Source organism: Equus caballus, chromosome 1 (genome assembly GCF_041296265.1).
Source record: "Equus caballus isolate H_3958 breed thoroughbred chromosome 1, TB-T2T, whole genome shotgun sequence".
Lineage (NCBI taxonomy): Eukaryota > Metazoa > Chordata > Mammalia > Perissodactyla > Equidae > Equus > Equus caballus.
Window position 1 is genome coordinate 1,743,714 of NC_091684.1, and position 24,627 is coordinate 1,768,340.

The 24,627-nt window shown below is 44.9% G+C and overlaps 1 protein-coding gene across 10 annotated transcripts in view; it reads left to right on the top strand.

Moving 5' to 3' along the window:
• The window catches only part of CFAP46 (cilia and flagella associated protein 46), a 135,898-nt gene that overhangs the window by 49,060 nt on the left and 62,211 nt on the right, over positions 1-24,627 (top strand). For 9 of the 10 annotated variants that reach the window (XR_011441397.1, XR_011441398.1, XM_023636605.2 and 6 more), the window contains exons 23-27: positions 12,553-12,684; positions 13,181-13,343; positions 18,453-18,537; positions 22,186-22,324; positions 22,998-23,181. Coding sequence is in view for 8 of the 10 variants with exons in the window: in XM_023636605.2 (XP_023492373.2) it covers positions 12,553-12,684; positions 13,181-13,343; positions 18,453-18,537; positions 22,186-22,324; positions 22,998-23,181 (703 nt within the window). In the remaining 2 variants the exon portion in view is untranslated. The remainder of the gene's footprint in view (positions 1-12,552; positions 12,685-13,180; positions 13,344-18,452; positions 18,538-22,185; positions 22,325-22,997; positions 23,182-24,627) is intronic. The other variant, XM_023636618.2, reaches the window with a different exon arrangement.

Sequence of the window (24,627 nt, forward strand, 5' to 3'; positions counted from 1 at the left end):
AGGTCTTAATCCAACTGTTGGGATTCCAGAAAGAATAAAGAAAGCGATCTTCAGAAAGGAACATGAGAAAGGAGTCATACAGGAGAGCTTCCCAGAGCAAAGGATGCCGTCTCATGATCGACCTCCCCCAGATGCCCAGCCAGAAGGATGAAGAGACGCCCACCTATAGACACATTGTGGGGATACATCAGACCACCACAGATAAGGAGAATGTCCCAGAGCTTTCAGAAGAAAGATGTTTACAAAGGAGCAGGAAATAGAAACGCATCAGTCTTCTCAAAAACCACCACTGGAAGCTAAAATAAAATGGAGCACTCTAAGTGGAAATAATTTTCAACCTACAATTCTAACTCACCCAAACTTTCCGTCAAGTATATGGGTAACAGAAAGCCATTTTTAGACAGACAGGGACCTAGAGAATGTATTTCCCACACAGGTGCTTTTAGAACGTTACTTGAGGACATGCTCCAGAAAAACAACAGAGTAAACAAAAAAAGAGAAAGATGTCAGATACTGGAAATAATAGATTCAATCCAGAAAAGTTGTCAAGTTGTGCTGCTTGCTGAGACAGCCATCTGTCTAAATTGGAGCAAGATGAAGGAAGGCCCTGGGGGGTGGGGGCAGGGAAAAAAGAGGACAATGTTATGAAGAGTTTAAAAGGTTTTGTGATAAAGGAAAATAGTACAATGGAGAAATTACCAATTGGAAAATCCAGGAAACACAAACATAATTATAGCCTGACTCTTCAGTGAAAAACATTATGGGATATGGTGTTCATTGATATTCTACTTTTAGGATTAACATTCTGACAAAGAAGACTTCTTTGTGGTTACTTAACAAAATATAAATGTTATCAATGTTTTATTTGTTATTTTTAAATGTATTTTATTGAGGTCACATTGGTTTATAACATTATGTAAATTTCACGGGTACATCGTTATATTTTGACATCTGTATAGATTGCACTGTGTTCACCACTAAAAGTCTAGTTGCCATCCGTTGCCGTACGCTTGTGTCCCTTTACTCCCTTCACCCTCCCCCACCCCCTTACCCTCTGGAACCACCAATCTGTTCTCTGTATCTGTGTGTTTGTTTATCTTCCACATATGAGTGAAATCATATGGTATTTGACTTTCTCTGACTTATTTTTTTTTATCATAATGCCCTCAAGGTCCATCCATATTGTCACAAATGGCATGCTTGTGTCTTTTTTTTATGGCTGTGTAGTATTCCATTGTGTATATATACCACATCTTCTTTATCCATTCGTCCCTTGATGGGCACTTGGGTTGCTTCCAAGTCTTGGCTATTGTGAATAATGCAGTGATGAACACAGAGGTGCATATATCTTTTTGAATTAGTGTTTTCATGTTATTTGGATAAATACCCAGAAATGGAATAGCTGGATCATATGGTATTTCTATTTTTTAAGTTTTTGAGGAATCTCCATACTCTTTTCCATAGTGGCTGTACCAGTTTGCATTCCCACCAGCAGTGTATGAGGGTTTGCTTTTCTCCACATCCTCTCCAGCACTTGTTATTTTTTTCTTGGTAATTATAACCATTCTGACAGGTGTAAGGTGATATCTCATTGTAGTTTTGATTTGCATTTCCCTAATAATTAGTGATGTTGAACATCTTTTCATATGCCTGTTGGCCATCTGGATATCTTCTTTCGAAAAATGTCTGTTCATATCCTCTGCCCATTTTTTGATTGGATTGCTTTTTTTAAAAAAAAGATTTTGTTTTTCCTCTTTCTCCCCAAAGCCCCCTGGTACATAGTTGTATATTTTTAGTTGTGGGTCCTTCTAGTTGTGCCACGTGGGACGCCACCTCAGCATGGCCTGACGAGTGCTGCCATGTCTGTGCCCAGGATTCAAACCAGCGAAACCCTGGGCTACCAAAGTGGAGGTGCTAACTTAACCATTTAGCCACGGGACCAGCCCCAGGTTGCTTGTTTTTTTGTTGTTGAGTTGTATGAGTTCTTGATGTATTTTGGAAATTAACCCCTTATCTGATATATAATTTGCAAATATCTTCTCCCAGTTGGTAGGTTGTCTTTTCATTTTGTTCATGGTTTCCTTTGCCATGCAGAAGCTTTTTATTTTGATGCAGTCCCATTTGTTTAGTTTTTCTTTTGTTTCCCTTGCTTGGTGAGACATGGTATTTGAAAAGATGCTGCTAAGACCGATGTCGAAGAGCATACTGCTATGTTTTCTTCTAGGAGTTTTATGGTTTTAGGTCTTACATTCAAGTCTTTAATCCATTTTGAGTTAATTTTTGTGTATGGTGTAGGACAGTAGTCTAGTTTCATTTTTTTGCATGTGGCTGTGCAGTTTTCCCAACACCATTTATTGAAGAGATTTTCCTTTCTCCATTGTATGTTCTTGGCTCCTTTGTTGAAAAATAGCTGTCCATAGATGTGCAGGTTGATTTCTGGGCCTTCAGTTAAGTTCTGTGGATCTGTGTGTCTGTTTTGGTACCAGTACCATGCTGATTTGGGAGTGTGATACTATCTCCAGCTTTGTTCTTTTTTCTCAGGATTGCTTTGGCTTTTGGGCATTTGACATTCATTTTCTTTTTCCATATAAATTTTAGGATTTGTTGTTGTTTTCCATATAAATTTTAGGATTCTTTGTTCTATTTCCTTGAAAAATGTCATTGGGATTCCGTTGGGATTGCATTGAATTTGTAGTTTGCTTTAGGTGGTATGGACATTTTAGCTAAGTTTATTCTTCCAGTCCATGTGCATGGAGTGTCTTTCCATTTCTTTATGTCATCATCAATTTCTTTCAATAATGTCCTATAGTTTTCATTGCATAGGTCTTTCACCTCTTTGGTTAAATTTGTTCCTAGGTATTTTATTCTTTTTTTTGCAACTGTAAATGGAATTGTATTCTTGATTTCTCTTTCTGCTAGTTTGTTGTTAGTGTATAGAAATGCAACTGATTTTGTATGTTGATTTTGTACCCTGAAACTTTACTGTATTGGTCAATTATTTCTAATAGTTTTTTGGTGGATTCTTTAGAATTTTTTATATATAGAATCATATCATCTACAAATAGTGACAATTTTACTTCTTCCTCTCCAATTTGGATTCCTTTTATTCCTTTCTCTTGCCTGATTGCTCTGGCCAAAACCTCCAGTACTATGTTGAATAAGAGTGGCGAAAGAGAGCACCCTTGTCTTGTTCCTGTTCTTAGAGGAATAGCTTTCAGGTTTTCACTGTTGAGTATGAAGTTGGCTGTGGGTTTGTCATATATGGCCTTTATTATGTTGAGGTACTTTCTTTCTATACCCACTTTATTCAGAATTTTCATCATAAATAAGTGCTATATCTTGTCGAATGCTTTCTCTGCATCTATTGAGATGATCATGTGGTTTTTATTCTTCATTTTGTTAGTGTAGTGTATTACATTGATTGATTTGTGGATGTCAAACCATCCCTGCATCCCTGCTATAAATCCCACTTGATCACGGTGTATGATCCTTTTGATGTATTGTTGTATCCAATTTGCTAATATTTTGTGGAGGATTTTTGCATCTATGTTCATCAGCAATATTGGCCTGTAATCTTCATTTTCTGTGTTGTCCTTGTCTGGTTTTGGTATCAGGGAAATGTTGGCCTTGTAAAATGAGTTAGGAAGCATCCCATCCTCTTCAATTTTTTGGGAGAGTTTGAGAAGGATAGGTATTAAATCATCTTGGGATGTTTGATACAATTCACCAGAGAAGCCGTCTGGTCATGGACTTTTGTTTTTTGGGAGTTTCTGATTACTGCTTCAATCTGTTTACCTGTGATTGGTGTATTCAGATTCTCTGTTTCTTCTTGATTCAGTTTTGGGAGGTTGTATGATTCTAAGAATTTATCCATTTCTTCCAGATTGTCCAATTTGTTGGCATATAGCTTTTCATAGTATTCTTTTATCATCCTTTGTATTTCTATGTTATCCGTTGTAATTTCTCCTCTTTTCTTTCTTTCTTTTTTTTAAGACTGGCACCTGAGCTAACATCTGTTGCCAGTCCTTTTTTCCCCTTCATCTTCTCCCCAAAGCCCCCCAGTACATAGTTGTATATTCTAGTTGTAGGTCCTTCTGGTTGTACTATGTGGGATGCCACCTCAGCATGGCCTGCCAAGAGGTGCCATGTCCTCAGGATCTGAACCAGCAAAATCCCAGTCCGCCAAAGTGGAGCACGTGAATTTAACCACTTGGCCATGGGGCCGACCCCTCCTCTTTCATTTCTAATTTTATTTATTTGAACGCTCTCTCTTTTTTTCTTAGTGAGTCTGGCTAAGGGTTTGTCAGTTTTGTTTATCCTTTTAAAGAACCAGCTCTTAATTTCATTGATCTTTTCTGTTGTCTGTTTAGTCTCTTATTTCAGTTATTTCTGCTTTTATTTTTATTATTTCCTTTCTTGTACTGATTTGGGGCTTCATTTCTTCTTCTGTTTCTCTTAGGTATAGTGTTAGATTGTTTATTTGAGGTTTTTCTTGTTTCTTGAGGTGGGCCTGTATTGCTATATACTTCCCTCTTAGTACTGCTTTTGCTGCATCCCGTAAGTTTTGGTACATTATGTTTTCATTTTCATTTGTCTCCAGGTATTTTTTTATTTCTCCTTTGATTTCTTTATTGATCCAATAGTTGTTCAGTAGCACGTTGTTTAGTCTCCACATATTTGTGACTTTTCCAGCTTTCTTCTTGCAGTTGATTTCTAGTTTCATAGCATTGTGGTCAGAAAAGATGCTTGATATAATTTCAATATTCTTAAATTTATTGAGGCTTGTTTTGTTTCCCAAGATATGATCTATCTTTCAGAATGTTCGAGGTGCACTTGAGAAGAAGGTATATTCTGCTGCTTTGGGGTGGAATGTTCTATATGTATCTATTAAGTCCATCTGGTCTAATGTTTCATTTAAGGTCAATGTTTCCTGTTGACTCTGTCTGGATGATCTATCCGTTACATAAGTGGAGTATTAAAGTCCTCTACTATTATTGTGTTGCTGTCAAGTTCTCCCTTTAGGTTTATTAGTAATTGCTTTATATACTTCAGTGCTCCTATGTTAGGTGCATATATATTAATAAATGTTATGTATTCTTGATGAATTGTCCTCTTTCTCATTATGTAATGTCCTTCTTCTGTCTCTTGTTATCTTTTTTGGCTTGAAGTCTATTTTGTCTAAGTATAGCAGCACCTGCTTTCTTTTGCTTGCCATTTGGTTGGAGTATTGTCTTTCATTCCTTCACTCTGAGCCTGTGTTTGTCTTTACAGCTGAGATGGGTTGCCAGAGGCAGCATATTGTTGAGTCTTGTTTTTTAATCCATCCAACCACTCTGTGTCTTTTGATTGGAGAATTCAATCCACTTACATTTAGGGTGATTATTGATATATGAGGGCTTAATGCTGCCATTTTATCTCTTGTTTTCCAGTGGTTCTATATTTCCATTGTTTCTCTTCCTTTGTATTTCTGATTGCCATTTCAGTTTGGTGGTTTTCTGTGATGATTTTCTCAGTTTTCTCTTTATATATGATTTATGGTTCTGCTCTGATTTTTTGTTTTCTTGTTACCATGAGATTTATATAAACAATCTCATTGGTGAGATAGTCCTTTTCCTGCTGATAGCATCTTATCTCTATTAGCCCGTGCAGTTCCCATGCTTTTCCTCCTCCCATTCTATGTTTTGTTGTCACAGATTATCCTTTTTATTGTATTGTGAGTTTGTTACCAAATTGAAGTGGTTAGAGTTGTCTTTGATGCTTTCTTTCCCCTTAACCATTATGTTATAATTAAACACTTACTAACCTGTTCTGATGTAGAGCTACAATTTTCTGATTGTCTCTATTTCCTTGTTCAAAGCTTTGTAAATCTTTGTCTTTTTGTTTCAGGTAGGAGGGCTCCTTTCAACATAACATTACATTCTTTCTTGTAAGGCAGGTCTAGTAGCAATGAATTCTCAGCTTTTGTTTATCTGGGAAAGCTGTCATTTTTCCTTCACATCCAAAGAACAACTTCGCTGGATAGAGTATCCTTAGCTGATAGTTTTTGTCTTTCAATGTTTTGAATATATCATTCTACTATCTCCTGGCCTGTAGAGTTTCTGCTGAGAAATCCACTGTTGGCCTGATGGAGTTCCTTTATAGGTTATTTTCTTCTCTCTGGATGTCTTTAATATTCTTTCTTTGTCATTGACTTTTGACCGTTTTAATATAATGTACCTTGGAGAAGGTCTTTTCATGTTGCGATAATTAGGAGTTCTATTAGCTTCATGTACTTGCATGTCCTGTTCTTTCTCCAGATTTGGGAAGTTCTCAGCTACTATTTCTTTGAATAAGCTCTCTGCTCCTTTCTCCTTCTCTTCTCCTTCTGGGATACCTATAATCCTTATGTTACTTTTCCTAATTGAGTCAGATATTTCTTGAAGAATTTCTTCATTTTTTAAAAATCTTAGTTCCCTCTCCTCTTCCACCTGAATCATTTCTAGATTTCTATTTTTGCGCTCACTAATTTTCTCTTCCATATGGTCTGCTCTATTTCCAGTGCTTTCTACTTTATTTTTAATCTCAATAATTGTGTTCTTCATCTCTAGATTCTTTTCTTCCCTAGAGTTTCAGCCTCCGGTGAGGTACTCCTTCTGTTCATTAATTTTATTCTTGAGCTCACTGAACTCTGTTTCTTAGTTTTCTTTTAACTCATTGAGTTTCTTCATGACCACTCTTTTGAATTCTCTGTCAGTTAGATTGCAATCTTCTGTGACTGCAAGTTTGGTTTCTAGAGAATTGTCATTTTTTTTTCCATTTGGAAAAACAGAACAGCTTGATGAATTGATCCACAGCCAGCAGCTTTGTGGTAAACACCTTTCTTGTTTGGGTACAGTTTTGGTTACTTTGGTCCTGAGCTGCTTCTGGTTGTATTTGAGAGCCTGCACTTTCCACCCTTCACTGCCTCTGCCAGGGGCATCATCAGTGCCCTCCTTGTGCTGCTTGTGCCTCTGAGGTTGGTGGTGCATTGCTGCATACGATTTCACTGCAGTCGCAGGTTTGCCACTGGGATCACCAGGCTGCGAACACTTCTGCTGCTTCCAGGGTTGCCTGCATCTCATGTTCTCCCACTTGTTCTCTGCGGGCTCTCCACAGGCTTGGGTGCTGCTGCCCCATGCACCACGTGCACTGCTGCTCCTGAGTTATCTGGGGTACTGGCAGCTCTACTGCTGGGGGTGCTGGATTCACAGGTGTTGCTGCTGCTGCCAGGGGCCCAGGGTCTTGTATGCAGCCCCCTCTGCTGGTAGAGCTTGTATCAGGGGTGCCACCAGCAGGGGTTGCTGGATCATGGGTCTGCTGTGGTTCTGGAAGCCTCAGGTCACAGGTGCTGGGGGAAGGATGGGGGCTGAGCTGTGTGCAGTGCTGCTGCCCCTGCAGCCTCTGGTTGCCAGCACATGTCATAGTGCCTTTTGAAACCTCAGCTCAGGGCACCACCACTATTGCCAGTGGTGTTTGTGTTTTGGATCACCACAGCCAGGGGAAGTGGAGGGAGCCGGTCCTCTAGTTCCACTGCCTCCAGAGGTCCAGTCCACCCACCTTCAGATGTGTAGATGCACGGATCTCTCAGGTTGCTGTTGTGCTGTGCAGGGAGTCTTTTGTTGGTCAATGGATGTCCAACTGGTTGTAACTTAGAGGAGAAAGACAAAGAGAATAACTCACTCCACCGTGATGCTGAAACCACTCCAAATGTTATCAATTTTGACAATACGAAAGTAAAATAAAAACACATATAACATATGTTAGTGGGGGCGGAGGAGACTATAGGTTATAAGGCCCTCATCTGAGAGGTCTCACTTCTTGGGGGTCCATAAGATAGGGAGCTAGTGTAATATTTTAAGGTACAAAGATGATAAATAGGGGAATTAAAATGAGTACTGTAACCAGCTATATCAGTAAGTTGGCAAAAGGGCAAAAGGATGGTGTGAGTGAGCTCAACTCCCATTTATCATTGTGGGAGTCCTATAGGTGATGCTTGACCTTGAGAAATGGGGCAATCCAGGCAGAAGCCTGTTTGTAGAGGTCAGCATGTACCTGCTAGAAGACAGAGCTAAATATTTAAAAGTCATTCCCTCCAGGAGACAGGACTGGGAACTGGGTAGGGGACAGTTATTCTGATCCAAGCATAGGTACCACTTTGATAAAAATTCAAAAGTTACTTTCAAAAGAGAGAAGAAACTACAAAAACATTCTTATAGAAAGAGTCAGTGCATGGATGCTGCTGCCTAGCCTTCCTGTAATTGCGTTAAAGCTGATTTCACTGCTTTCTGAGGGCACGGCAGAGCTGGTCAGGAGGAACTGGGTGGCTGGGCACAGTCTCCAATGAAGTATGTGTGCCCTGGCTTTTCCATTCTACCATCAGTGATTCTAAAAGTGAATTTTATTTTAAAACAGCAATTCTTATAATAATATAGGCTAAAAATATAAATATATACATATGGAGAAATAGAGAAAGAAATAGAGAAAGAAAAAGTTGTACAAAACTAGAAAAATTTGATTTCCATTTTAAGACTTTCGAAAACTCATTCGTAGGCCACCGTCGTCCTCTGCTGGTAGTTGGTGTCACTGCACTCTGTGGTACTGCCCCTCCATCCTGGGTATGACTGTGGTTCTGACCATCCTTCCAACCACATGGAGTGCAGCTGGATCCAGGCGTGGAGCTGGGTGCTAGGAGGCTGGAGAGACAGAGTGGTCCTCGGCTCTGTAAGAGATGCTGTGCTCTGCAGTGATGTTGCTGGTCACTAGAGCACTGGACCCTGTCCCAAGGCAAGTAGGACATATGGTCACGTCCAGCCACGTGGCATGCACTGCAGACGATTCACCTTTTTTAAAGAATCACACATATTTCAAATGTTTGTGTTATTTTTTTCCATTTTGCAATTTATGTCTAGAAACTCTAGTGTGGAATTGATCACAGAGTAATTTTTATGATGGTATTTCACAATAATAGTGACAATAGTTTTCAGTTTTTGGTGAAAAACAGTGCAGTTACAAATCAATTAGTATTATGAACTCTGAGTTATAATTACAAGAATCAGTTTCACATTTATACTATTAATGTAAAGGAATATATATTCGTAAGAAATCTCAGTTACATCCCTAAAATAGACACAAAATAGATTAAGAGGAGATAGTCTAAGAATATTTGGGACCTTAGAACTTGATCAGTGTTTTTATTAATATAATCATCATCAGTGTTGAGTCTTTATATAAATTTAAAAGTCACTTTTTATCCAAAATCTGGCCATGACACCATAATGAATATCATACTCTTGTACCGTAAAACTTGACAAAGTACATAAAGTAGTTGTTTTCAGGCACTGAACAGCAAACGGCATAAAGCAGCAATCCTTGTAAAAAGAGAGCATCAAAAGTGAGCACCACATTCACCCTTGCTTTCTGCCTGGTGGTAGGGGGGCTGCTGTCCAAATGACAGCCCTGGAAAGTGGAGCCCAGGCCAAAGAAATGCTAGGAGGAAATAGGGATCAAAGCCTGGGGCTGCTGAGACAGCTGTAATTTATAGGATATGATATGAGAGAATGGGTTCCTGGACAGAGAATGTGTGCACTCACTCTGCGTAAAAGTACTATGCACAGGAGTAGATTCCACAGGGCCTGGCAGGAAACACGTAGTGGGGCAGGGCGGGGCTCCTAAGCTGAAGAGAGGTGCTGAAGGCCACCCTGTGCTGGGGTGTTGGAATTAACCAGTAAGAGTCGGGGAGGCCTCACTGAACTCCTTAGGCACTCAGAAAGACCATGGCCTATACAGGCTGCTCTAGATTTGCCCTAAAAAAGCCTATTCCAAATCCCAGTAGGATGAGGCTGAGCCACCAGTAAATTAACTGCCTGGCAGAATGAGACCCAGTCTTCCTTTAAAGGAAGGCAACATAACTCACACTCTCAACAATGTACCCCAGTGCCCAGTGTAAAATAAAAACTTACTAGACACATGGAAAAACATGAAAACGTGGCCCATAGCAGGAGAAAAAAATGGTAAGTAGAATAGAGAAAACAGTCAGCAGACCCAGACATGACACAAATGTTGGAGTTAGCAGACAATGAATTCAAAACAGCTATTACAAGTACAAGAAAGTATTTGGACAAATTGGTGTACGGGTGGTGAGTTCCCACAAAGAAATGGAAACTATAATAAAGAACTAAGTGGAAATTCTAGAACTGAAAATACGACATCTGACATGGAAATTATCCCTGGGAGAGCTTAGCGTCTGAACACTGAAGAAATGATGAGTGTGAATACTGGTCATCAGACAATTGAAGCTGAAGCACAGGGGAAAAGATTGAAAAGCAAGTGGGCAGAGCCTCAGGGCCTGTGGGACAGCACGCGTGGTCGCCACAAGTGAGTGAGTCTCAGAAGGACAGGGGCAAGTGGGGAGGAAGAACACATACATTTGAAAACAGAATAACTAAAATTTTTTCAAATTGAATTAAAAATATCAACCCAGAGGTCCAAGATTTCCAGTGACCCCCAAGCAGGATGAGTACAAAGAAAACCACACCTATTTTCATTGGAGTAAAATTGCTGAAGATGAAGATAGCCAGAAAACTTCTTGGGAAGAAGTTAGAAGGGGAAAAGGAGGCATCACACACGGGAAAACAAGGATAAGACTGTTGACTTCTCAACAGAAGCACTGCAAACCATTTTAGGTGTTAAGAAAGAAAAACCCATCGATCTAGACTTCTGTATCCACTGAAAATAGCCTTCAAAAAATGAAGGCAAAAAAAAAGACGTTTTAAGATTAACTAAAGCTAAGAGAGTCCACTGCCAGAAGAGCTGCAGAACGAGAAATGCTAACGGGAATTCTTCAGGCGGGTGGGAACTCGGGTCAGGAAGTAATCAGATAAATGGTAAACGTGTGGATAAACATAAAAGGTGGTTTTTCCTTCAGTTTTTAAATTCTCTAAAAGACGTTTTCTTGTTTAAAACAAAAATATGTTGCATTGTGGGATCATTAATAAATGTAGAAGTAAAATGGATGACAGTGGTAACACAAAGGATGGGGAGGCGAGAAACAGAAGTGTATTGTGTAGGATTCTTACATCATCTGTGAGATGATGTGGAACTGATTCAGATAGACCATGACCAGTGAAGGACGTGTTGCAATCTCTAGAGCGAGTCCTAAAAAAGATGAAACAAACAGATGTAACTGAAAACTCAACAGAGGAGATAAAACAGAATACTAAAAAATGTTCAGTTAAGCCAAAAGAGGGGAAAAAAGAAACAAAGAACACATGGGACAGAAGGAAAACAAACAGCAAAATAAAGTTAAGTCCAGCCATTTCAATCGATCCATCAAATGTAAGTGGACCAACACTCCAGTTAAAATGCAAAGTTCATCACACTGAATACAGAAAGCAAGGCTCAACTAGAAGCTATTTTCAAGGACGCTCTTTAAATATAAAGACACCCGTTAAAAGTAAGAGTGGAGGGGCCGGCCCTGTGGCGAGTGGTTGGGTTCACGTGCTCTGCTTCAGTGGCCCAGGATTTTGGCGCTTCGAATCCTGGGTGTGGACATGGCACTGCTCGTCAAGCCACGCTGAGGTGGCATCCCACATGCCACAGCTGGAAGGAGCCACAACAAAAAGTGCACAACTATGTAACTATGTACCGGGGGGCTTTGGGGAGAAAGAGGAAAAATAAAATGTTTAAAAAAAAAAAAGAGTGGAAGAGATGCTGTGTGAACTCTAGTCATAGGACACAAGTGTGGCTGTACTAGGACAGCCAACAGGTGTCATCAGAGATAGAGATTGCTTAGTGATAAAAGGGTTAAACCAGCCAGGAAACAGGAAAATCCTAAATGTGTGTACACTCAATAGCAGAGCTTGGCAAGTCCAGGGCTTCAGAGCAGCCCAGGCCCATGGAGAGAGTCTACCCAGGAACCACTCTGTTTCTCTTAGATAGGTTCGGTGCCCCTGAGCTGAGTTGCAGGTGCGTGGTCCCCTCCAGCACTGGACAGGGAATGATGTCTTACTGTGTGTGGTGGTGTATGTGCCCAAGCCACGGCTTGGCTGGCTTAGAAAATGTTTAGGGACAAGGGATTGCATGGCATTGTTGATACTGCTGAATCGAAACTGTCCAGGACTTAGCTCTGGCCGAGTGGAGGCACTGAGACAGAACGGGCATGGGGCCAGAGAACGGAGCCCCACTGCTCCCGGTGTGCTCAGCTATGCTCAGAGGGGAGAGCCCCACAGAGGGGCCTGTCCTGCTCACCTGTGGCTACACAAGATACCCTGCAAATTAGTCATTTAAAACATCAGCTTCTGGTTCTGTCTCATTGACTCAGCCAGTCAATTCTGGTTTGGGGACTTCTGTGAGGTCACTCTGGACGTCCCTGGGCTCACTCCAATGGCTGGATGTTCCCAAGCCTTGCTCCCATGGCTGGACATCCCTAGGGATCAGTCCCACACTGGCCATCCCCAGGGCTCACTCACCGTTCTGCATGGCACCTGTGTGCCTGCAGAGAGAGCCCCCGTGTGCTAAGGCACTCTCTGTGTCCAGGGTGGAAGCTCAGCTGATGGCTGAAATGCTGAGCACCACAGCCTGTACGCAGGGCAGGAGCATCCTGGAGAACCTGAGGGGGAGGAAGCAGCTACGCCTGCCGGCCGCCAAGGCCTTCCTGGAGAGCGCGAGGTACTGTGCTAAGTGACTGGGGTGGGGGATGGGGAGTGGGAGGAGAATTGCGTGGGGTGGCTGCCATTGGTGTGCGGACTGTGAGATAAATGGCAACTGCAGTGTCTGAAATGAAGCGCACGCTGCTCAGAGGGGACTGTCACTGAGGCTGGCCCCTCTCCTGGTGGTCTTGTGACTAGGGTCATCTCCTGACCTGGTGGGGATGCCCACCTTGCCCCATGCTCACAGGGGCCCTTGGGTGGCTGAGATGGAGTGTCCTGGGCAGTCGTGTGAGAAGCTAAGCTGGAGCGGCACAGGGCAGGGTAGGGCAGGGAATGGGGAAGGGGCTGTGGTGTTGAGCAGATCCCATCAGGGGCGCCCCAGGAGCCCTGGCCTGCAGAGCTGGCCACAGGACATAGGCCCACAGGAGGGAGGGAGCGAGTGCATCATGGGCTTCAGGTGCCGCTGCCCCGGTCACCGGTATTGGCACCTCTCTAGGCCAGGAATTCCCTTTCAGGTTTGGGGGCATGGCGGGGAGCAGTGCCCTGGTGATGCTGGCCGCCCGGCACTACTGGAACACCTGGCTCCCGCTGCTGTCCTCTGCGGGCAACAGGAAGAAATGCAAGGGTGCCTTACAGAGGATCATCAGCATCATCAACAAGACAGAAGCGAAAAAGCAGGTATGCTATGGGGCCACGGAGGGGCAGGCTTCCTAGGGTTCTTCTTCCAGAAAGGGCAAGTGAAAGCAGACCAAATGGAGCTGCTCAAACAAGGCATAGGGTGGCCTGCAGAGAGGGGGTGTGGAGGACGAGGACATCCCGAAATCCCAATGTGACAGGGTGGGGCGGCTCCTGGCCTGAGCTCAATTAGGAGAGGGGAGAGGAGGAGGCTGGGGAATGGAACAGCAGATTCAGACAGCTGAGGAAGACCCCGGAAGCCGCTGGGCAGGTGCACACCCAGACCAATGAGGTCTTGGCCTGGCTGTGATAAGGGGACATTGCCCACCCCCACCCCCATCCCCACCCCCAGTGAGTGTGTTCTTGGTGGAGGGAACTTCCCTGGCTCAGGAGCCCCAGGGGCTCCCTCCCTCCACCTGGCCCCTGAGGCAGGGAGGGCTGGCCCGACCAAGTTACAGGGGGTGCTTGGAGGTCAGCGAAGGCTGACCCAGCCTGCCTGCTGGCCGCATGTGTCCTGCAGCTTCCCAGCCCCAGGACGTGGCCTCTCATGGGGCCTCCAGTACTTTTCCTGTCTGCCCAGGAAGGCCAGACCTGAGATTGCATACCTACAAACCTGTGGTTTCCAGCAGGGCCCTGCTGAAGGGCCGGTCTGCAGGTCAAAGGCTGTAGTGAGAGCCTAGGAACCGAGCCCATGGACGGAGCTCTCGGGCCCTTGCTCCAGGGCCCAGCAAAGTCCTCAGAAGCCAGCAGCCAGACGAGCCGTGGGAGGTTTGGCTAGGACAGGATGGGGGAGCTGCCCTCTCGGCTGATTCTGCAGCTGGACCTGTGTCAGGAGGGCCCACAGCCATGAGTAAAAGTGTGGCTTTCCCGTGGCTCGTCCCGGCAGGCTAGGAGCCTGCAGTTCAAGAGACAGCAAGGAGAAAATTGAAAGTCACAGCCTCATGTAAGAGAATGGTCGAGGCTTCCTATTTTCTTACCAAGATATTTATGACCTGTAATAATCTAGGCCGGGGTGAGCATACTGCTGCGGGGGGGGCCAACTCCAGTCCACCTCTTGTTTTTGTAAATACAGTTTTATTGGAGCACAGCCATGCCTACGCATTTACAGATTGTCTGTGGCTTTGCTACAACAGTAGAGTGGAGTAATTGTGACAGAGACCTTGTGGCCCAAAAAGCCGCAAGTACTTACTATCTGGCACTTTTAGAGAAAAAATTGACCAAGCCCTGGTCTAGAAATTAATAAAACTTACCAAAAGTTCAGTTCTTTCTAATGTGCCCTTTTAAAACTGTGACAAAATGTACATAACATGATATTTATCATTTTAACCATTCATTAAGTGTGCAGTTCAGTGACGTTAATTATATTCACAGTGTCTGTGACCATCACCACTCTCTGTACCTAAAACATTTTTATCATCTGCAACAAAACTCTGTACCCGTTAAGCAATACCTCTTCTCCCCCGAGCCCCTGGTGGCATCTATTCTGCTTTCTGTCTCTATGAATTGGACTCCTCGAGGGACCTCATATAAGTAGAATCATATAGTATTTGTCCTTCTGTGAGTGGGGTATTTCACTGAGCATAATGTCCTCAAGGTCCATCCATGTTGTAGCATATTGCAGAATGTCCTTCCTTTTTATGGCTGGATAAATACTCCATTGTATGGATGGACCACATTTTGTTTATCTGTTCACCTGTTGATGGAGATGAGTTGTTTCCGCTTTTTGGCTATTGTGAATAGTACTGCTGTGAACATGGGTGTACTCATATCTCTGTGTCCCCACTGTCCGTTCTTTTGGGTACGTACCTGAGAGTGGAGTTGCTGGGTTATGTGGTGGTTCTGTATTTAACCTTTTGAGGAACTGCCAAACTGTTTCCCAGCAGCTGCACACTGTACATTCCCACCAGCAATGCACAAGGGTTCCAGTTTCTAAACTTCCTTGTCAATACTTATTTTCCTTTTTTTTTTTTTACATTACAGCCATCCTAATAGATGTGAAGTTGTATCTCATTGTGGTTTTGATTTATGTGTCTCTTATGACTGATGATATTGAGTATCTTTTCATGTGCTTATTAGTCACCTGCATATTTTCTTTGGTGAAATGTCTATTCAAGTACTTTGCCAGTATTTAAATTGGTTTGTTTTTTGTTGTTGAATTGTAGGAGTTGTCTATATATTCTGGATATTAATCCCTTATCAGATACATGATTTGCAGATTTTTTTCTCCCATTCATGTGGTTGCCTTTTCACTCCCTTGATAGTGCCCTTTGATGCACAAAAGTTCTTAATTTTGATAAAGTTCAACTATGTTTTCTTTTGTTGCCTTTGTTTTTTGGTGTTATATGTATGAAGTCAGTGCCAAAATCCAGTGTCATGGAGGTTTTTTCCTCAATGTTTTCTTCTAAGAGTTTTACAGCTTTAGCTCTTATGTTTAGGTCTTTTTCTCCCCATTTTGAGTTAATTTTAGTATATGGTGTAAGGTAAGTGTGCAATTTCATTTTTTTGCATGTGGATGTCCAGTTTTCTCAGTACCACTTGTTGAAAGACTGTCCTTTCCCCATTGGATGGTCTTAGCATCCTTGTCAAAAATCATTTCACCATATACGCAAGTGTCTATTTCTGGGCTCTCTAGTCTGTTTCATTGGTCTGTATGTCTGTCCTTATGCCAGTACCACATTATTTTCATTACTGTAGCTTTGTAGTAAATTCTGAAGTCAGGAATTAGGAATCCTCCCACTTTCTTCTTCTTTTTTAAGATTGTTTTAGCTACTTGGGGCCACTTGCAATTCCATATGAATTTGAGGATTGGCTTTTCCATTTCTTCAGAAAAGGCTGTTGGAATTTTGAGAGGGATTGTGTTGAATCTGTAGATGACTTTGGGTAGTATTGACGTCTTGACAATGTTAAGTCTTCCTATCCATGAACATGGGATGTTCATTTGTTTAGTTCTTCTTTAATATCTTTCAACAATGTTTTATAGTTTTCAGCATATAAGTCTTTCACCTCTTTGGAAGTATTTAATTCTTTTATGTGTTGTTGTAAATGGAATTGCTTTTTGTCTTAGTCAGCACAGGTTGCCATAACAAAATACCACAGACTAAGGAGGCTTAAATAACAGAAATTTATTTCTCACAGTTCTGTAGGCTGGAAGTCCAAAATCAAGGATCCAGAATGGCCAGGTTCTGATAAAGACCTTCTTCCTGGCTTGCAGATAGCTGCCTTCTTGTTCTGTCCTCATATGGTGGAAGGGGAGGGGGAAGCAAGCTCTCTAGTGTCTCTTTCTCTAAGGACACTAATCCCATCACGTGGAGCCCACCCTCATGACCTCCTCTAACCCTAATTACCTCCCAAAGACCCCATCTCCAAATACTATCACATTGGAGATTACAGCTTCTATATGAATTGGAGGGGGGTGCACGCAGTTAAATTCATAGCTCTTTCTTAATTTCCTTCTGGGATTATTCATTGCTGATGTATAGAAGCACAACTGATTGTTGTATGTTGATCTTGTGTCCTACAGATTTGCTGAATTCGTTTATTCACTCTAGTAGTTTTCCTGTGGATTCTTTGGGATTTTCTATACATAGGATCACGTAATCTGTGAACAGAGATAGTGTTGCCTCTTCCTTTCCAATTTGGATACCTTTTATTTCTTTTTCTTGTCTATTAGCTCTGGCTAGAACTTCCAGTAAAATGTTGAATAGCATTGGTAAAAGCAGGTATCCTTGTTCTCATCTCAGAGGGAAAGCTTCAGTCTTTCACTGTTGAGTAGGATGTTAGCTGTGAGTTTTTCATAAATACCTTTTATTGTGTTGAGGAATTTTCACACTGTTCCTAGTTTTCTGAGAGATTTTATGATGAAAGTTTGTTGGATTTAGTCAACTGCCTTTCGTCCATCAATTATGGTGATCATGTGGTTTTTCTCCCTCATTGTATTAATGTGATGTATTCCATTGATTGATCCTCTTATGTTGAACCACCCTTGTATTCCTGGGATAAATCCCACTTGGTCACGGTGATTAACACTTTTACTATACTGTTGGATTTGATTTGCAAGTATTTGTAGAAGATTTTTGTATCTTTATTCATAAAGGATATTGGCCTGTAATTTTCTTTTCTCGTGATGTCTTTATCTGGGTTTGCTGTCAAAGTAAAGAGTTAGGAAGTGTTCCTTCCTCTTCAATTTGTTGAAGAGTTAAGAAGCATTAGTGTCAACTCTTTGTTAAATGTTTGGTAGAGTTCACCTGTGAAGCCATTTGGTGTGGGATTTTTTTTTTATTGGAGGTTTCTTTTTGCTGATTCAATCTCTGCTTGTTAGAAGTTTCTCGAGATTTTCTATTTCTTCTTGCATCAGCTTGGGTAATTTGTGTGTTTCAAGGGCTTTTTCCATTTCTTCTCGGTTATCAGATTTGTTGGCGTGCAGTTGTTCATGGGATTCTCCCATAATCCTTTCTAGCTCTCTAGGGTTAGTAGTAACATTCTCACTTTCATTTCTGATTTTAGTTATTTGTGTCTGCTTTGTTTTTTTCTTTACCAGTCTACCTAAAGATTTTCAGTTTTGTTGATCATTTCAAAGAACCAACTTTTGGTTTCATTGATTTTCCTCTGTGGTTTTTCTGTTCTCTGTTTTGTTTATCTCTGCTCTAATCTTTATTATTTCCTTCCTTCTGCCAGCTTTGTGTTTAGTTTATTCTTCTTTTTCTAGTTCCTTAAAATGTAAAGATAGGTTGTTGTTGAAGATCTTTCTTCTTTTTCACTGTAGGCATTTACAGCTAGGAGCTTCCCTCTGAGCACTGTTTGTGCTGTGTCCATAAGTCTGTTCTCATGTACTTTTGGTCCCATTGATTTAAGGCTATGAAACTGACTTGGATGCTTCATGTCATTGGAAACGTTGTGGGCCGTGTTGGGGGATAGTCTCTGCGTCGTAATGTAGTATACCTCGCACTGAGAGCTTTTCTTGTGGGTGAGATGTGATGTCACTCTTTGTGACCTGGTACTTCAGAAATGTAGCTGCAATTTCTGTGATTATATACTGAGCCAATGGAAAACAAGCAGTGAAAGAATAAATTGCAACTTTCAAGTATATGTGTTGTTTGTTCGTTTTTACTTTAGGAAAAAGGGAAAACGCTCCTTCTGCACCAGTGGCCTACAGCGGACTTACAGAGTGGAGGGACTACTGAAGGTTATTTTCTCCCAGGTTTGTAGATGCAAGACAGACAGAGCCACAGGCAAAAAGAAAGGGAAGGACTCTGTGCTTTTAAATTCCTGCCCCTTATTTAAAGCCAGCTTTATCATGACAGTAACCACAGGCAGTGTCTGCTCAGTAGTTAATGCCTGACAAGCACTGTGAGTGCTTTTCCTGAACAACTTTATGAAATCCCCACTGTTTTCCCCACAAGAAAACCAAAGCCCAGATGGACCCTTGTTGTCCAGGGCCACACTGGTCCTCCTGGGCCACCTGGGTCCAGAGCCAGTGCTCTCGGCCTCATAGTGGCTGCTTGAAATCTAGCCTCTGGGTTATTCTGACAGATAAATCATATTCTTCTACTTCCATAAAAAATCTGGAGATATACTCCTGCAAAAAGAAAAATGCCGACCTCAGAACAATAAGACTATATTTTAGAATTCATGTTTAAAGAAAACAATCATGATTATCTTCTAAAAATTAATCATTCCTGAGAGTATAAGAGTCCCAGTGTGTCTTGGGGAGTGCTTCAGAGCCTGTTTAGAGAGAGAAACTTGATAAAAATAGTGAACGACAATGTGCCCATGTGTGATTAGAGACTGGGTTGCGCACTAAACCCCAGCCGTTGGCATCACATGCTGGTGCTGCAGAGAGGGCTGTAGGTGCAGCCGTCTGGGAGGCAGAAAGCGGCCCAGACACTGAGAATGCGACGTCTGGTAAAGAGCCAGGCTGCGGGGTAAAACACAGCCCTGCTGCGGGGAGGGTAGAAGTCAGGCTGCACTGAGCTCTGTGTGCTAGGATAAACATCAGATAGGTACAATATGTAGTGGTTTTAAAAATTCAAATTCTAGGAAAAAAAAATAGAGAATAAAATTGAGCGTACCAGTGATCATAGAGGCACACTTTCAAATATACGAAAATTTTATGAATGAGAAATGCAGGAAATTAAAAAGTAAACAGGGGCCAGCACCCTGGCCGAGAGGTTAAATTTGCGTGCTCTGCTTTGGTGGCCTGGGGTTCACCCATTTGGATCCTGGGCACGGACCTACGCACTGCTCATTAAGCTGTGCTGAGCCGGCATCCCACATAGAAGAACTGGAATGACCTACAACTAGGATATACAACTGTGTGCTGGGCTTTGGGGAGGGAAAAAAAGAGGAAGATTGACAACAGATGTTAGCTCAGGGCCAACCTTCCTCACCAAAAAGCAAAAAAATGAAATAAAATAAACACTGGGAAGATATTTGCGTCAAATTTGGCAGCTAAATGATTAGTCTCTTTAACACATAAACAGTCGTATTAGCAGGGTAGGATATGCTGTGCCGCAGTAACAACCCCCAGGCTCAGCGGCTCGGTCCACACAAGCAGTGTCCTCCCTTGAGGCCCTCGTTCATCCTGAGGCACCGTCTGCAACCAGTGGCCTCCAGGGCAAGGGGGACGGAGGAGGAGCACTGTCCCATGCATGGCCCCAGACAGCTGCTGCAGTATTGGGCAAGCAGGGTCTCTGCCATGTGCCTCCATAGGCTGAGTGGAAAGACATGACCGTGATTGTGCATCAAGGAAATGCAGTGTGAAGGGCGGGGCCTCTCAGCTAATCAGAACTGGAAATCACATATGGAAGTGGCCCTTGCCACTCCAGTTGGTGGTTCCCAAGTTCGGCTGGCTGAGATGTGGGTAATGAACTCAGACAGTGGAGGAGTCCATGTTATGGAACCTACCTGGTTCCCACGTTTCAGACATTGACCAGCGTATCCAGCTGTGCGTTTAAATCTACCCTCTCCTGGGCTTGGAGAGCAGAGACACCTGTATATTTAACTCCCCAGCCCTGAAAGCGTGGAGGCCACAGTGAGCCCACAAGTCCTGGGCAGTATGAGCTGGTGGGTTCTCTTAGCCAGCAGCGTGCCAGTGTGAGTGGCAAGATCCATGGGCATGTTAACCGCTTTGCTCCGATTCAAAAAAGAGAAGGGAAGCTGGGTGGTCAATGATGTAAAATAGAACAACTTAAGTGTCTAGTACCAGGGTGGGAACAACCTGAGTGTCCAGTACCAGCAACGGGGACAACCTGAGTGTCTGGTAACAGTGGTGGGAACAACCTGAGTGTCCAGTACCAGCAACAGGGACAACCTGAGTGTCCGGTACCAGCGGTGGGGACAACCTGAGTGTCCAGTACCAGTGGTGGGGACAACGTGAGTGTCCGATACCAGCAATGGGGACAACCTGAGTGTCTGGTACCAGCAGTGGGAACAACCTGAGTGTGCAGTACCACCAGTGGGAACAACATGAGTGTCCACCACCAGCGATGGGAATAACCTGAGTGTCCGATACCAGCAGTGGGAACAATGTGAGTGTCCACTACGAGCGGTGGGAACAACCTGCTTGTCTGGTACCTGCGGTAGAAACAACCTGAGTGTCCAGTACCAGCAGTAGGGACAACCTGAGTGTCTAGTACCAGTGGTGGGGACAACCTGAGTGCCCAGCACCAGCAGTAGGAACAACCTAGTATCCAGTACCAGCGGTGGGAACAACATGAGTTTCTGGTACCAGCGTTGGGACGAACCTAAGTGTCCGGTACCAGGGATGGGAACAACCTGGCGTCCAGTACCAGTGGTGAGAACAAAGTGAGTGTCCACTACCAGCAATAGGAGCAACCTGAGAGTCCCATACCAGCGGTGGGGACAACCTGAGTGTCTAGTACCAGCGGTGGGACAACCTGTGGTGGTGGAAACAACCTGAGTGTCCGGTACCGGCAGTGGGAACAACCTGGGTGTCCAGTCCTAGCAGCGCGGCCTCTGCTTAGCTAAGCAGTGGGGCTGAAGCTGCGGTGCTGGTGTGTTTGGTGGCGAATCCACAAGACTCACGGATTCCTCCCCTCTGTACTCTCCGCCTGCAGGAGCAGGGCAACGTGACTCATAGAGCTGTTAGGGCAGTGGGGAAAGGATTCTTCTCTCCTTAAGCCCACATTGTTTATTTTTAAGGTTACAGAAAAACAACAGGAGTTTCAAACAGAAAGAGCTTGAAGGACTGCGGAGTCTGAGAAAGCTTAAGGAGGGGGCAGCCGGGGTACAGGCCGCTCAGGAAGTACCTGCAGAAGGTCAGCCAGGTGGCGAGAGAAAGGACGAAGGGACAGCCTGCAGGTCAACAGGGTCAAAAGCCCCGTGGGGTGAGCGCCTGAGGAGCGCCCCCAGTGGTTAGTCCGGCAGGGACTGATGTGTTGGTTCCTGCCCGCGCCCGGCCCAGCGCTGCTGCCCACAGAGAAGCTCCAGTTAGCCTGAGGGCAGTTCTCGGGGACGTGTCATTGGGAGTCGCTCCTGGCACCGTGGGCTGGCTCCACAGACATGGCTGTACCTGTGTGTGAGGAAGGCAGTGCACATGCCCCGAGGTGTGCCCACATTCCACACCTGCCAGCTGGTGCAGGGCTGGTTTACAACCTGTGGTTACACCCCTCGCCGGCTATGCAGCAAGAGGCCCAGCCGCCTGGGCGCAGGTGCCGCCCTCAGCTGCCCAGGGTCTTGGGTGCCCCCGAGCACTCACCACGGACCCCCGCACACAAGGCGGGGCCCTCAAAGCGGTGGGCAGCCAGCAGGGGCAGGTGCTCCTCAGTTCCCATCAGGGGTTGGCAGTGGCAGGACCCTTGGGCCCCCTGACCCCTGTCCCCCACAGGGACCGAGGATGACCTGACTCTGCGCGCGGCGCTCTATGGCCTGCTCTTCCACTGCCACGCTGACCACGCTGACTGGGAGGGAGGCCTCAAGGTGCTGGACGAGGCTCTGCAGGTGCTGCCGCGGACGGCGCACCGCCTGTGAGTGCCCCGCCGCCCGGACCTTTCCCCGGATCCTGAGACCCCTTCCTGTCTCGGGAGCTCCCCACCTCAGGAACCCCCCCACGTCTGGGACCCCTCCCTGCCTGGGGAGCCCCCATGCGCTGGACCCCTGCCCTTGATGCCTGGGACCCCTCCTCGCTGAGAGATGCCCCAGCACCCTCTGATGCCTGGGGATCTCTCTTTGATGGGCAACCACCCTAGCCCAGAGAACCTCCCCCACACCCAGGACCTTTTGTTGCCAGGGGATCCCCTTACCCACCTGGGGACCCCTCTCCTGAAGACCCCCTCGCCCATCTGCCCCGCTCCCAGAGTGCCTCCCCCACTGCATCCTGCGGTGCCTTCTCGCGCCTGCCCCATCAGGGCCTCCTGCGCACTCCCATTTTCCCTGAGGACTTTATTTCCCCACTAAGAATTCGACACAAGCAAGGTGGGGACTTAAAACACAAGGCACTCGCGCACAAGAATAAAATCAGAGAAAATTAAGAAAAATGAAACGTGACACAACACAAAAACCCCAAGTGACTCAGGTTCTATTTTGTTTTATCTTTGTAAGAAGGAAAATGGCCAAGTACTCATTTTGGATGCATTAGATACATTTAAATTTTTTATCATTCAATTCAAGCATTTATTTCTGTCTTTTACTTTTCTTTAGCTTGATTTTTAAGCATATGGTCATTGTGAAGGCCAAACTTGGCCAGAATTTTACAATGGAGATACAGAAATTCAAAGACGAAAGTGAAGATTATTTGTCACACATGTGGCACCGCCTGGCCTTGAACTCGAAGACCATCTGTGGAGAGCTGACCTGCTATCATAATGCAATTCAGGCCTTACAGGTCTGACTCTGGTTCCCTCTGGTGGTTGTGAGTAGAGGTGGTCATGTGAGAGCAGCTGCCTGGGGAGGTGCCTGGAGGAGCTCTTGCTGCCTGGAGCAGCAGGACCACCTCCTGGGAGGTGCGTGACGGTCTCCTTTGCTGACCAGACAAGGCAGCAGATGGACCCATCTTCTGTCACCCTCTTCGCACATGGAAGGACGGGGTCCTTGCCTGTAGGGGCTGGAGGGTGATCCTCTTGCTGCATGGGAGAGAGGGAAAGAGTCGGGGAGGCCTACCCGAGGGGGAGGAGCCGAGGCCTGGTCGGGGCTGTGGAGGGAGCTGGGCTCTGCAGCTTTCTGGGATGCATGGGTCCTGGGGACATTCCTCGCCCCCAGGAAGCCAAGACAGACATTCTCCTCAGTACACCTGAAGTGAAGTAGGGTAGACCTGAGGGAACGGCACCTCAGTTTGATGCAAGAGCATCTGGAACTTGCCAAGGACAAAGGAGGCTCCTAATCGTGGACCTGAAGGTGTCCCAGACACGCATCGCAGCAGACACCTGAAAGGCTTTCTGTTAGGCGGGATGTTTCTCCCTCCTGGAACAAATCCTGCCCTGGGGTTTTGGAGAGCTCCAGGGGCCGGTGTGTCTCTCAGGAAGGGCTTAACTGGGAGCTGGTCAGGAGGCCACTCTGGGTCCAAACACGGGCTCTGCCACTTGCTGTGTGGTCAGCACCGAGGCCTGGATTCCCAACAAGTGGCTATGGGGTACCCCTACACCTTGCTTCTGGGCCAAAGACCAAGGCCTCCCTGGGCAATGGCCCCGTGGGGTACACTGGGACCAGGCAGTGTGGCCCCCCACCAGTGAAAGAAGAGGGCCTGCTCCCAGAGAGAGGCATGCCGCCCGGACAGAGTGAGCCTGTCGGCTCCCTTTGCAGCCATCGCCTTGAAAAGGCTCTGTCACCGCTGACCCCAAATCCCTTCCTGCCACTGTTTCTTCTTTTTAGGGGTAGGAGGCGTTCTTTAGTAAATTCGCAGGTTTATACAACTATCACCATAATCCATTTTAGAACTTTTCACTATTTCATCACCCCCAAAAACCCAGGTCTATTGGTACTCACTCCCCCTCCCTCCCACCAGCCCCAGGGAGCCACCAATCTACTTGCTGTCTCTATGGATTTGTCTATTCTGGACATTTCACACAAACAGAATCAGACAAGCTGTGGCCTTTGTGTCTGGCTTCTGTCACCAAACGTGATTCCACGGTTCATCATGTTGTAGCGTGTGTTGGGGCTTCCTTCCTTTTTATGGCTGAATAATGTGCCATTGTGTGGATGGACGTCACCATGTGGAGGGACATCACTGTGTGGGTGGACGTCACCGGATGGAGGGACATCGCCGGGTGGAGGGACGTCACCGTGTGGGCGGATGTCACCGGGTGGGCGGACGTCACCAGCTGGGTGGACGTCA